The sequence below is a fragment of the Euprymna scolopes genome, chromosome 22 (genome assembly GCF_053919585.1).
Source record: "Euprymna scolopes isolate OS-2025 chromosome 22, ASM5391958v1, whole genome shotgun sequence".
NCBI classification, from domain to species: Eukaryota; Metazoa; Mollusca; class Cephalopoda; order Sepiida; family Sepiolidae; genus Euprymna; species Euprymna scolopes.
Window position 1 is genome coordinate 45,023,075 of NC_136503.1, and position 15,700 is coordinate 45,038,774.

The following is a 15,700-nucleotide window of genomic DNA, read 5'->3' on the forward strand; positions in this document are numbered from 1 at the left end:
TATATATCTAGAATATATTGCTCTCAGAATACATTGCATTATTTGTAGAAATATGAACAGTATTAAATTCCCACAAAACAGCAACTTTATGGCAACCTACCTGCCATATCTACTACCATCAGAAAGTGATGCCAGAGGAGCAAGCAACAGTGGTGAGAAATGTATTGCTGAGTACTTCACAACATGGACGCATGGACATAGAACGACCTAGATCCACGTGCACACAGTAAATTGCACATGACACCAACTGTGATCCTGAAGTTCTGAGGCAGCTGATGGAAGAGAGGGAAATCTGGAGAGAGAGAGTTACATTGGTCTATGCAAGGTGCCTTTCTAAATAGATTTGTAGAAAATATTTCTCGTAGAAGGGAGGGTACCATCATTACTCGCTGAAACATTACTCCCAAAAACCATTACTCCTTGGCAGTGGTAATCTTTGTTCTCAACACAACTAAACCTCAGTCACTGGCTTCTAATATCTGTTTGAGAAGTAAAAAACATAAAAAAGGGAAAATAGGGGGCGGTTCTACATGTATCAAATTGAATAATATGATTCGGAATGAATTTATAGATACTAGGGCATGACATGACCAATTGATTGATCAGATCAGACTTCTCCAATCCCCTGTCTAGCTGATGGACTGAAGTAGAAGAATGGCTCAACCACCAGGATCCCATCTTAAGGCATCATGGGTGACCACCCATGGCATACAGGTGGTCCTATTTTCTAGGTGTGGGGAGTTACCATTCTGTATGGGGTTACACTCGACAACTTTTATTTGAAATAGAACAGTAACAAAATAATGTTTTTATGTCAATTTTTTTTTTATGTATTGCAGCCATTTTTTTTTTTTTTGATAATTTGTTTTTCTCAATTTATTGACTAGTAACCTATCTGTAATAAAGCATACACCTGAAGAAGGCTGGAGTTCACATCGGTTCAAGCATATTAAAAATATCAACGTTGATGATTTTGATAGTACAGAAAAAAAGAAAAATAAATAATTAAAACACTTCATTCCAAAGATTCGGACAAAAATTATTGTTATTAATTCTTTATGAGTGTAACTGAAAAGAATTCTGATAAAACAATTCTTGGAGATCAAATGACAAACGCTAATCTATAAAACATTAGTTATCAATTTATATGAATTTCTAGTCGAATCCGAATTCAGAATTAAAAGACTAAAAATATGAAAGTAAGAAATGAAAATAAAAATAGGTGCTCATGCCAGAGAGTGAAATAGTGCCTTACCCCCGTCTGCTGTTTTAGAAAAGTTAGAACCAAAATTCCTTAACTTTTAACAAAATTTTTTGTTGACAATCGATTCAAATGCAAACATAAAAAAAAATTTTTTAAATTCACTTTAAATTTCAAAAACATTTAATTTTAAAAACAAAAAAAAAAAACAAGAAACAAATTTAAAAAAAGTACTAACTTTTTTAACACTTTTTTTTTACATTATTTAAAAAGTTTTTTTTTAAATGAATAAAGAAATTAAAAAAAGACAAATTAACTAAATATTAAAGTTCTGAATTTTTTAGATAGGGGCTGACTGTTTATATTATTTGTATTGATTGGACTATTGTTCTCATCTTGAGTGTTATTTGTGCAACATTTCGTTTGGATTCTCCTTTGACCTTCATCAGCCTCTAATTATAGAAAAAAAACAAAAACAAAGTACACCCTTTTTCGGTGATCGAAAGGAGATAATCCCCCTGTCGATCTTTATTGGAGTTGGTTATTTGTTTCCCCACAAAACAAAATGTGACACAAGGTCGTTTTTAATGTGGGAGATAACCAGCTCCCTTCAAAATGGGCATTCTGCAAAAATAAAATTGCCTTAGTATAGAAGGGTTTCCCCTTCCGTTGACTAAGGACAATTAATTTGAGTGCAGCATCTAAGCAGGCATCACACTTCAGTCACCGGTCCAGTATGAGTATCAGATATCGACTTTATTAGAGTTGTCTCCTCTTTGTCAACCAATGTTTTTTTTTTCTCACAAATTCGAAACAATGACCATAAAATATGGACTAATTAATAGAAATGCAAAAATATCTATGGAGCTAGTAACTTTTCTCTTCTTTTACAAAAAAACAACCAACATGCCTCAAGGACGGTCAAACGACAATCCGACCAAAACGTTGCATAAATAACACCCAACATGAGAACAATAGTCTGATCAATACATGCAATATAGATAAATATTATTTTTTTACAAAATATTAGTTTTGTTTTAAATATTTCGGTTAAAAGACATCTTGAAAATAATGAACTTCCCCGTCCAGTTTGTGGAAAGACTTAAGATCAAATTAAAGTTTTTTCATGATAATTACTAGTATTGGGGTCACAAGAAGTGCAGTCGAATCACGAGTGTACTGAGAGATGATAACCAGTCATTGGAGTACAGGGTGGAGCTGGTGCAATAGCAAAATTAAAGAGTAGTGAGAATATGTTTAGGGAACTTCTACCATTATTAACCAGCAAAGTGTTACTGCTATCAACCAAGGGAGGAGTCCATCATGCATGTGTGTGCAATGTAATAATGAATGGAAGCAAAAACCTGACCAGTGAGGGTTGAGGATATGTGTTGTATGAAGAGAAATTCTATGAGAATGATATGATGAATGTGTAATGTGAGCGTTAAGGAAGGACTTAAATCTGATGATCCCAGAGAAAAAAAAGTCAATCTTTAAAACTATAAGGAGATGTGTGTAGAACAGGAGACTTTATTGGTATGGTCACATTAAAAGAATAAATGAGAATTCTTAGGTTAGACTTTTTTTTAAAAATTTGTTTTGATTTATGAAAGCCAAATATACTAAATAAGCAGTAAAATCAAAATATATTTATATCAAGTTTAATTATATATATATATATATATATATATATATATATATATATATAATAAAGTAGTAGATACATGTCTGTGTGTATCTGTCTGTAAATATTTAATCAGTAAACTCTTAAACCACTGGCCACATAACACCAAAATTAACAGGAAATAGTAATCATACACCAAATACGGTTTATAACGAACAAAATCTTTGTTTGGATGAATGAATAACAGACATATCAACAAGTTGAAATACAAAATGTTCATTTCAATTTGCTGACATATTTTTACTTCTTTCTGCACATGTCCAAATTTAATTCATTACTTCAAGTCACTTAATATTAAATTTTTCTGACCTATCATCTCTTGATAGCTACGTTATTAGGTGATACAGCTGGAGCGCTAAATGTTTTGGTTTCGATTCTGATTGATGACACCAAAGTTATTTTTATTTTAAAAACTTGAAATCGGTGCTATATATTAGGTACAATATAATATTCAACAGAAAATTGGTTCTGTAATAATAAATATGAAATCTGCATGAATTAAAATATATTTAAGTGTAGTTTATGCTCTGGCAAGATCAGGTGCCCTCAAACAGTGTACAGGATTCGATCCCAAATCAATTAACCGATCATTATGAACTTTTAAATACAGCTTTTTAGCATAAGTTATAATGCAGGGTATATTTAGTTTAATTTAACTTTAATCAAAAGGTGTAAAAAGATAGTGAAAACTTTTGTGAAAATTCAGATACCTAACCCTAACCTTTGATTTTGGAAATATTTGAATGTTCAAATGAGAGGTTGTTCCCGAAATTATGTCCCCTAAAAATCTTTAAAATGCTGTAAAGAAACTGAAATTTTGGGAATATTCATTAATTGAGGTCTAATACTTATTGCTAAAGGATAGGTATTTGACATCAATTACTTCCAGTTTCTTTAGGGTATTTTAAAGACTTTTAGGGGAAATAATCTAGGGAACAACCTCTCATTTGAACATTCAAATATTTCTAATTTGCATTAAATTTGTCCATAGTATCAAAATTGGAATAAGAATTCTAGACATAAAGGTTAGTACCATTATATCTTTATTTTAATATTTGTAAGGGAGGGATATACACGTGGTACAAAACTGTTCTATTAGAGAACTAAGAGAAGTACGTTTACCCGTCCTAGGACGGATATTCTTCTAGTTTATAATATACTAATCAGATTTGAAGAATTCAAAATTATCTAGCATTATGATGCTTCCAAATTTTCAGCTTCATTTTATAATTGGTTGATTTCAGTGAGGAATCAAAATGGGGTAGTATCCTACCAAAATGTTTGCCGCCAGCCATTTTTTTTTTTTTTAAATTTTCTTACTTTGAAGATTGTAACGCTGGGTATGGGGCAGCCAAACCAGCTGCCAACATTGCCCTGCTTTTTATTGAAACTAACCGAGAGCTGTTTTTAGTATCCTCGTTGTTTCCTTAAGTGCAATTGTCTGGATCTCTTTTGCACTTGGTTCACCAGGAATATTAGTTAGGTAGGACTTCAGGTTCTTCTTCATAAGCCCTGTGGCACCTATAATAACTAGTATGATTGATATCTCCCTAAGATTCCAGTTGGTGCAAATGTGATTCAGGAATTTACCATTTAGTAAGGTTAGGATAGATAATTCTACTTGCTCATAGGTTCAACCCTGTCATATGATCCCATTGCAACATCAAACAAGTCTTTAGGGTTTGATCTTTTTGTCAGTGTAAAATAGAAGTGTTTTCCTGGCATGCAGTATACTTTCTATATCTTCTATCAGGTTAACAAAAAAACTTTTTGCAGTTTTTAACTTTTAAATTCAGATAAACACATCTTGGTTCAAACAAAAATTTACTAATCAGAATCAACACACTTTTTGCCAACGCAAAACAAATTTTGCCAGCACAACACGTGTATTTATGCCAGTAACATAAAAGTCTTGCGTTCTGGTGGAGATGAAGTCGCTGAAGGCGTTTTTGATATCGCTTAGATTTTTTTTAAGCATTTCTCATACAAAACGTTGGTGAAATGCTTGAAAAAGCAGTAGTTGGTAGGTGGGAGGTCTGGAGAGTATGGTGGATGAGGCAGAGTCTTCTCTGCTTTAATGTTTTCGCCTGCATTCAAAAAGCTGTAATAGATTAGGCCGGTTGCAGACCACCAAACACTCAACATGACTTTCTTTTTGGTACAACTCTGGCTTTGAGAAATGTGGAGCTTTGTCAGGATCTAACCACCTAGCTGAACATTGCCGCTTGTTGTAAAAGGACACACTTTTCATCGCAAGTCCCAACCTGATCGAGAAACTGGACGTTCTTTTGCGTAAAAGAAGGAAAGATGATACTTCATAACGGCGTTTCTTTTGGTTGTCGTTCAATTGTGAGGCACCTATTTACCAAGTTTTTTTGTCTTTCCATTCTCTCTCAAGTGGTTGGAAATTGCTTTATACATTACGTCTAATTAAGATGTAAGTTCTTGAGCAGTTGTATGTGGATTGGCTTCGACTAAGGCTCTTAATTGATCATCATCTTCAAGACTCCTCGCCGACACAAAATTTCTTAAACCACCATTATGCTGTGCATTCAGTAGTGGTTCCTGGGCCAAACACTTCGTTGATATCGCAAGCTGTTTCAGCAGATTTTTGTCCTAGCTTGAATTGAAGAAAATCGTGCAAATTTGCTTTTTTTTTTCCCATCTTGTATTTAACGTTTTGAAAAGACATAATTGTTTTAAAACGATTGTAATTTAAACGATTAGAATTTATTTAAAATGATATCTAAAGTAAAGGTATTATAACAAAAACTTATTTGAAAATACACCATTTGAAATCAAAATTTAAAATTCTGCAAGAACTTTTACGTCAACCTAATATCTGCTGGCAAAGTTTGCTTTATTTAGGATAGTCTTATTGATATGAGGATTATTGTGTAAATCATTTATTTTTGCATTATTTTTAATTTGTTGATTAATATGTATTTACTGACTAGTCTTATTTCGCGTTTGTTAAGGTTTAATGGTCTAAATATGTGTCTATTGCAAAACTCTATAAGTGTATGATTTTACAAACGAAAAAAAGTCTAATTGATCCTTCTTCACTCTCCAATATATTTTAGTCACACACTTCCACTCGTTGAACTTATCTTTACCATCCTGTCCCCTACCCTATCCTTCTATGTGCTTCGTACCCTATCCTTTTACTCCTACCCTCTCCTTTATAAGACCCCACTTCGTACCCAATCTTTTATAAGACCCCACTAAATTCTGGCACTATTTTGTAAAATCACTATACTTAAATTAGTTTATTTTCCACTTCTTTACTGATATTCTAAATTTAATTATTTTAATTTGTTTGATTTTCATGATTTTCCCCTCACGCTTAATTTTCATTCTTTAAAAGATTCTTATACATAGCTTTTATTTTAATCATTATTTAAGCATTCGTGCTTCTACACAGATTTTATTCATCCACTCACATGAGAGTTCTTGTGGACAGCCAGTACATTTCCATTGGCCACTAAATTTTTATAAAGATCTGTATATTTAAAAAAGAAAAAAAAAAATCACCATTTGTTTTCTGACTGAAGATGAAGCTGGAATGATTTTCCTCCATCTTCAGTCATAAACTAATGGCAAAAATGGAAAATATGCAAATCTTTATAAAAATTTAATAGTCAATAAAATTGTGATAAAAAAGAAATTGGAATATTAGAGACTTTGATGAATACGAAATAGATATGGAAGCATGGAGGTAAGAATAATGACTAAAATAAGATATTTATCTGATAATAATTAAAGGGTAAATGAAAAAACTAAATTTATAAAGTCAGAATATGAGAAAAATATGAAAAAGATAAATGTAGTGACTGTAACATTCTCCCACATCGCCCTAGATGCCAGACCTCCTCCTCCACACACACACACACACACAAATCACTCCAGATGCCAGTGACGCAGGAACACCTCCAGATGTTGGCGATGCAAACACAGCTCTAGATGTCGGCAGTGCAAGTATAGCTCCAGATGTCGGCAGTGCAAGTCCAACTCCAGATGTCGGCAGTGCAAGTGTAGCTCCAAATGTCGGCATAGCAAGTACAGCTTTAGATAACAACATCACAAGAACAGAGGAATATAATTGCTTTTAACTAATTTTCCACTCTTAACAATAGGATGCTATATATTTCAACCATATAGTATTTGATTTGGGCCTACTGAAAAGACTTCAATGATATTTATTCTGGAGGCGAAATAGCAATAATTAAATATTTATAAACTCATGTATAGAAAGAATTAAGAAACCAAAAAGAAAAAAGGATTGAGAAACAATATGAGAATTTAGTGATGAGATAAGCTTTAAATTTATTCATTTTCTTATTACCTAGACCACTTTGGGGTTGAATAAATCCCACACCTGAAAATGAAGCAAGAATTGAAACATTACACACAACAAAAACAAACAAAAATATAATTGAAGATTTGATTAAAAATCATTAAAACACAAAGTAAAAAAACAAACAAAACTTAATTGGTTCATATTTGAAAATTTTCTAGGTTATTTTATTAACTTAAAAAAAAAAAACGAGAAAAAATAAAACCTGAAAAATTCTTTGATTCATTTCATTCTAAAAAAACACAAAAAAAAACACAAAGCAAACAAATAAAACAAAGAAAAAAACAAACAAACTGTAAACTATTATGTAATGAAAGAATTGCTTTTAAACTGCAAAATTTAAAAGTGCAAGGTTCCAACTTCTTATTCGCCAAAAGCTAAGCTCATGAAAAAGAAACAGAACCTTTCTTTTCCCTAGAATTAAACGATAGAGCAGGCTATGGAAGACATTCCGTTTTTCTTCATTTTAAATTATTTTATTTTGTCATATATTTTCATGTCATTTTAATGTTAGGAAAAAAAGAAATCTTCACATCAAACCGATTTTTTTATGTATAACAATAACAAATGATTTATAAAGAAATTGATGCAATCATATAAGTGTGTTTTTATCTAATTTTGGGATGTTGATTCAGATAAGATATCTGCTGTGGTAGTTATATCCTTTATATAACTCGAAAGTAAAGAGTTACTGCCCTTAGTTTTTATTGATTTTCCTATAAAGGCGTTCCATAAATAAAGCATGTGATAGATCAGCTCTCATCTTATCCATTCATTATCACAACCATCTTATCCAATAACACCCTCATAACATAATATGGTGTCAGAAACGCGATTATAAGGACACACTCGAAACGAATTGGAATAATGAATTAGCCGTGACATTTGTTTTTCTCCACAAAGATTAAAAAAAAAAAAAAAAACAAAGCAACAAAAAAAAAACGAACACATGCATAGCCTTTAAATAAATATTTTTTAAAACACTTAGGTAAGATACCAAAACAATAAAATTTAGCATGCCAATTTCATCTGAAGTTCTTCCACCAACAATAATTTGGTCCAACGCAAACCTTACCAAATCAATGGACAAATTGATTTGGCAAGTCAGGCTCCATTTTCAAGATCTCATGTGTAAAATTGACAATGTCAAACTTAACATATCTTTTTTTATGGGTCGGTATAGAGGGATAAGAATTAAGCGACATTTTTTTCAGCATGAAGAAAAGACTGTCGAAACGTACATCAAATACTTAAGACAGTATCAAAAGCTCTACACTCAGTAGAAACAGGCGATATGACTTGCAAGCAAGTTGAAACTATATGTACCCCAGCAGAAGAGAGCAGTACGCATGCAATCCAGACTAAGAATAATAAAAAGCTAACACAATATGGATATTGTGGCAAGGGACATCCTCGAAGAGAGTATCCAGCAAAAGGGAAATCCTGCATGATATGCAACAAAAAGGGATATTTTTGCTATTGTTTGCTGCTCCAAGATACGAGATAAAAAAAACAAGCAAATAAAAGTATCCACATGGCAACACAAAACGAAAGTAATGCTAGTGGTTTAAATAAAGATACGTTTCTCACACCGTTAAGCAGTTACCATGAACTACTACAGAGGCGTATGCCAAGTTAAAATTGGCAACAGACAAATGCAGATAGACGTTAATGCTAAGGTCAGTACAAGTGCTATGAGCAACCTTTTGCCCAACGAAATATATTTAAAAAAAAAAAAATGTATGGAGTACCACTCAAAGCGATGGCAATAAGATTAATTGCTTTTGGTAGAACAATAATTGATCAAGAAAGAACCTGTCAGCTAGGAATAAGATTCTGTAACAGATTTATCAGTGCAACGTTCCATGTTGTAAATTCAAAAAGGCAGATATTGATAGGACTACAGACATCATGAGAGTTAGGGTTAGTGACTCTAAACTTAGCTGCAAAATCGGTCGCTACAGCTACAAAAAAAAAAAAAAAATCATCAGATACAGACAAACGAGGACTAAACATCCCAGCAGAATACAAAACCAGTTCCAATGTCAAGATCAAGATGTAAAAGAAATTTAAGTGAAAAAAAAAAAATAATAATTCAGAAATTTCCTGATATATTTGATTCCATTGGTTGTCTACCTGATAAATATACCATTCTTGCGGGTCCAGATGTACCATCAGTTGTACACCCCCCCCCCTCGATGAATCCCAGTAGCTTTAAAAGAGGAGTCAAAAATGGAATTGGACTACTTAGTAACCCAAGACATAATATCCACTGTAACAGCACCAACAATTTATTTGTTTGTGTAACCAAACCTAATGGTTTGGTCAGACTTAAACAAAGCACTGTGCAAACGACATTACATCACTCTGACATTTGAGAACGTCAACACTGAGCTAAATTGTGCAAGATTGTTCACAATCGTTGACATCAAGTCTGGAGATTGGCCTATACCTGGACAGTACTTCAAGAAGATTTACGACATTTATAACACCATATGATAGATACATGTTCAACAGGTTCCTATGAGAGTAAAATGCACCCAAGATGAGAACCATGAAAAACAATTTTGGTGATCTTAAAAACGTCCTTTTTATATGCGATGAGATGATCATATATGGATTCGAAGAAGAGGATAGTGATCATTAGGGCTAGGACAACAGCATATTCTTTTCATTGTTTTGACTAGAGTGTGTATGCGTTGATACCTTATACGCTTTTATATAGAGTGATGTGGTTCTCAGTTGATTAACTGTGTCGAATATATACTCGAGAGTAAAAACAATGATAAGAATATTGTGTTGTCATAACCCCAGTGATCATGACGAAGTACTGACGCAACTAATGCTTAGGATAAAGGAAAAAACCTGCACGTTCAACTCAGAGAAATTTGTGGTTAAGACATCTGAAATACCATTTTTCGGTCATGTCATCTTGAAACATGGTATCGAACCAGATTCTAAGAATACAAATGCAACCACCCAAAGATGTAAAACAATTCAACAGTTTTCTTGGACTAGTTAATTACCTAAACAAATTCTCACCACAACTTGCAACCTTAACTAAACCCTTTTGTGACTGGATATCTAAAAGAAAGGATTACATGTGATCATCCCAGCAACAGAAAGCATTTAAAGAAATCAAAGAAGGAATCAGAAGAAATACATACTCCGATATTTTGATCCAAAGGGATCTATTATGTTATTGGTGGATGCATTGATCGCAGATACAAGCAGGTGTGTGTGTGTGTGTGTGTGTGTGTGTCTTGGATGCCAGTTGCATTTGCAAGCAAGACACTGTCAGGCCCAGAAACTTTATACTCAAACATTAAGAGGGAAATATTAGTCATCGTTTTTGGCTTAGAGAGATTTCCCAATTATGTGTGGGATCACAAAATAGCCATCAGAATCAGGAGAACTAAAGGAACTTATCACAAGCACCTCCAAGACTTGTAAAAATGCTAAATATACCCTAGGAAAACTAGTACCAATTGCAGACTGCCTATAATAAGTATTACCTAGACCTAGCATGCACATTGAAGGAATTGACTTCAAATATCCACAGTATGATAACTTGCCTTAATTTATCATCAACAAGAATAGAGAACATTAGAGTTGAGATGTCGCAAGACCCATTATAAAAAGAAATTGCAAACATGGTAGTGTCTGGCTGGCCTACCAATCGAGCTGGCTGCCCAAGCTACCTCTTATCCTTTTGGAACTTCTGAGACAAGACCGAGGTTCAAGATAATATTTTGCTTAAGAGTACTAAAAACATAATACCAACCTCCTCACAAAGAGGTATATTGGAAGAAGTCCATTCATCGCATCAAGGAGTTGAGAAAATCCAGATTAAGAGCTTGTTCGGTTATATACTCGGTAAGGATGAATAAAGACATTGAGGATATAGTGCTTAATTGTCATACTTGCCAAAAGTATCAGACAAATATCTCTGCCAAATCGATGCACCAGCATGAAGCCCTTACTTACCCTTAGCAATATGTCAGCACAGATTTATTTATAATGGTTGAGGAGGAATATCTGCTTTTAGTAGACCAGTACAGCCAAAGTCCATTCATACGATGCTTCGACTCCACCTCATCAGCAGCCGTAATAAAAAATATAAAGGAAATATTTGAAGAACAAGCTTTAGGATTACAGTTGGTGTCATGTGTAATTTACTGGGTGTATGTACCAGATATTCTATATTTGAACAATGGTCCACAGTTCACAAGCAAGAAATTAAGTCTTTTTCAGATCGTACAGCTTCCTACACAAGACATAATCTTCACATTACCAAAAATCTAACAGATTTGCTGAGAAGATGATCAGAATATGCAAGAGAATACTGCTGAAAGCAAAAAAAAAACCCTGGACAAGACAGTTATTTAGTGATGATGGCATAGAGAGTCACATCATTGTCTGCAAATATCAACTCTCCAGCAGAATTGCTCAATGGCTGACAAATATGGACAAGACTAGTATCCAAGCAGCAACTTAGCAATGAGCAGACAAGAACAGCATTACAGCATTACAAGGAGAGATCAAAGAACTGTTATAACAAGCAGCATAACAGACAACACCAACTTCTATATGTGAGGCAAAAAGTCTATGTCCAGCATGAGAAAATAAAGCTATGGGAGCCCGGAATCATTCTGCTGTGGCGCCAAGATGATACATAGTTGAGTTTGAAAGTAGTGACATCTGCCGAAGGAATAGGCAATTTATCAGACAAGCTAAAAGAAACTCGATACTTGAAGGTAGATCTAACTAAACACACACATCTAAATTAATTGCATCACAAAAAGAACTGCAGATCAGTGTTCCAAAGCCATGCACACTTTAGAACAAGTCATCACCAGACCTTAGCTAGAGGAGGAAGTCCGAGGACAAGGCATCACCTACACAGATAAAGCAGCTGACCACTGAATCACACACCAGAATCTACCACTGAGCTAAGAAGATCCCAAAAATGTATAGACCCCACAGAGACTATTCTTTTTTTTTTTACATGGTGGTCACCATTTATCAAGGCCCGGAAGCCACTCAGGGATAAGGGTTATTGCAAGTACAGTACGTTAGTGTGGAGATTTGATGGAGTGTTTACTTAAGGGGGCGGTTCATTAGGAATTTGTTAACGTTGGACTTGAAGACATCCAGGTTGTATCCAGGTGGGAAGCAGGAAGACAGAACAGAGTTCCACAGGCGTGCAGTTCTAAGAAAGACGACTAGATCTAGAAAGCTCCTCACACCCTTAGACAAATAGACTATATTCTTCCATTAAAAAAAATTTAATTAAACAAATAAAATAGATTAAAAAAAATAATAATTTTGATAAGTAAGATGAGTTCACTCTCAGGTGAAAAAGGGAGATGTTATGGTAGTTATGTCTCTTGTGAAGTAGACAAGAGTTATTTCCTTTAGTTTTTATTGATTTTCCTGTAATGGCGTTTCATAAATAAAGCATGTAATGAATCAGGTTTCATCTTATCTGTTCATTATAGCAACCATTTTATCCGATAACACCCTCATAACAATGTACATTTTCAATTTTCATCTCTAACATTTTTTTAGTTTAGATATGCATGTACATATCTATCTATCTATATATCTATAAAATTGAACGTGTCTGTGTGTTTGTCTGTCTGTGTACATTTACCTACGCAATAACTCTGTCAATTTGAAGTCTATAGAATCGGAATTTTATATACAAGGTACTGAGATTTGGGAAAATCTGTGATCGGTTTTCGGCTAGAAATTTGGCTGTTAGGGGGTCATAGTTCAACGATTTGACCTTTGAGAACTCTATCAAACTCCTCCGCCAATTTTGGGTCTAACCATTTGAAATTTTAGATGTAGGTTACTTGGATATGGATCAAACTGTTTAATTTGATTTGAGCCCAAAACAATAAATGTTAAGGGTTAAAGTTAAAAAAGTTTGACCTCTCAGCCAATTTTTGATCTAAACATTTGGAATCTATCTATATATATAAAAGCGAAAATGTGTGTATGTATGTTTGCTTTTTCTGTATGTCTGTAAAAGGCTTTTTTCCGAGAAGCGGTCGGTCGGCTCACAACTTCTTAAAACTTTTTATATCACATAAATCATATCTACGAGTTAACGGAGGTCGCCTGTCTATTTAATTTGCTCGAATTTGAAAAGATAAATATTCAACATTTTTCGCTCGCCGCATGGGGATTAGGCTTTTTCATATGATAAAAGCGACACTAATTAGGGCGGTATTTTTTCCCCGGTCGTGATCGCCAGAAATGTTCGAAAGCAATCAGCTGTGATCAATGTGGAAAATTTTCCTTATATCAGACAATTGCTATTCAATTTGGACAATCCCCTTGTTATGGGGAGCTGGCTCCCCCACCCCCAATATCTTGGAAAATAAAAATAAAAAAAGCGTTCTCGCAGTAACTAAAATACTGTCCCACAGTGAAAGTTGACCTCATTAAGTCATTAAAATGTACACCTGCCAATTCTAAATAGTTAAATAAATTCAAACGTGTTTCCGTTAGTATTTTGCGGTGACCCAATGGTTAACATCGCACGTTTTTTTTTTCACACTTTAATTTCCAACTTTGCCTCAAGGGTTCGGGTTCGATCCTCATACTTACCTACCAAAACTTTGTTTTTTTATTTTAACCCCCACTCCCGGAGTTTTGATTTACCCAAAATCACACACACCTCCAAACACCCGGGCAACGCCGGGTACCTCCCGCTAGTCTATGTATATAAAAGGCAAAATGTGTGTGACCATTTCGTGTATGTCTCGCAAAGGCTTTTTTCGCCGGCATTTTCGAGAGGGTTACTATGTCTTAGAACTTTTTATATACCGTCTAAATAATACTATCTATGATTTGTGAGCTTTTTATATACCGTCTAAATAATATCTATGATTTGTGAACTTTTCATATACCGTCTAAATAATAATATATATGATTTGTGAACGCGCGTCGCGCCTAGATTTATTTACATCGACTTTTATAAGATTCGCACTATTTCGCTGTGTCGCCTGTTCGTTCGGCTTTTTAGTATAAATACGGTGAAACTAAATTCAACCGGTTCGTGTTCTCGGCTTTCACGCCGAAACGTCTAGAAAGCAATCAGCTTTTGATCAATGTGGAGTTTCTACTTATATCAGACAATTGCTACTCCATTTGGACAATCCCCTTTAAATGGGGAGCTGCTTCCCCCCCATCATCATCTTGGTGAAGTGAAAACTAAAAATACTGCCAGGTCATCATAACGCTCTCGCGATGACCTCATTTAGCGGCTACCTGTCAATCAAACCTCTTTGACTCGCTTTATAAGCCTTAACTTAACATGCAAATCAATTTCTCTCACTCATGGCCAAGATGGTTAAGTGGTTGGCTTTTGTTTCCACCTCCGCTTCAAGGCTTCCGGGTTCAATCCCACTTCCCGACCAAAACTATTTTATTTTGCTTTTACACCTTTAAACACCCGGGCAACGTTTTTTTTTTTTTTTTTCTTACTTCGCTTATTCTTTAGTTCCCCCCCCCCTACACACAGCGTTGTCATCTTAAGATTGCAGGTTCGATTCGACAGGGTTATTTATGCCATTATTTTCTGGTTTTGGTTTTTCCGATTTTTTAACATCGTTTTTTTTATAATATTTAAGCATGGTTATTACTTAGCCCCCCCCTCCCCGGTACACACACTTACAAACCCTCCACCCCCGCTGGTCTTACAAAAAAGGTACCCTTCGCTAGTCTTACATAAAGATACTCAGGTACGCAGCAAGTTTTTTAAATCAGTTTCTGGGCGAAAATTTGGTTGCCAAGAGGTCAAAGTTGAAAACGTGGACCTTTGCAGACTCTACCAAACTCCTTCGCCAATTTTGGGTCTAAACACTTGAAATTTAGTATGTAGGTTACCTGGACACGAGTCAAACCTTTTAATATATACATACATATGGACATAAAGTTATCAACAGTACATACAGCCCAAGCAAAGCCAGACTGAACTGCTAGTAAACCTATAAAATTCTATCTCCATGCCTGTAGTAATCAATATTCGTGAGTGTTGACGTTGATAACATAAGTGTCAAAAGAATAGAAAAAAAAACAGTTGGATACAATAACAACTCATTCCCAGTTTGTCGTGGCCAATCATAAAAGGAGGTTAAGAAACATACATAAAGAATACACTAAGAAATGAGTATTAAATGGAGAGTACAATTGTTCTAAGAAAACACACATATTGCTGAGACACCAAAATAGAGCAATATGCAACAAATATGTAAATTGTATCTATGCTGGAATCTTTCTGGTGCCACTCGGAAAATGCTGTCTGCGATAATGTCACCTGATCTTTTTACCAGAATTTGAGCATCCAATGACAGACTTATGCACATTTTGAAAGTTGTGACAGAAAAAGAGGAAGTCTCGTTCTGAAATGTCCACACGAGTAGAAAAAAAAAAAAAAAAATGA

General features: G+C 34.4%; 1 protein-coding gene across 4 annotated transcripts in view; it reads right to left on the bottom strand.

Annotated features, from left to right (window-relative positions):
• Positions 1-15,700, bottom strand: part of LOC145243393 (glutathione hydrolase 1 proenzyme-like) — a 177,577-nt gene that overhangs the window by 79,757 nt on the left and 82,120 nt on the right. The window contains exon 2 of one of the 4 annotated variants that reach the window (XM_080106232.1): positions 7,231-7,263. The exons of the other annotated variants lie outside the window; for them this stretch is intronic. Within the exon in view, the coding sequence (XP_079962358.1) occupies positions 7,231-7,263 (33 nt within the window). The remainder of the gene's footprint in view (positions 1-7,230; positions 7,264-15,700) is intronic. 4 annotated transcript variants of the gene reach the window in all.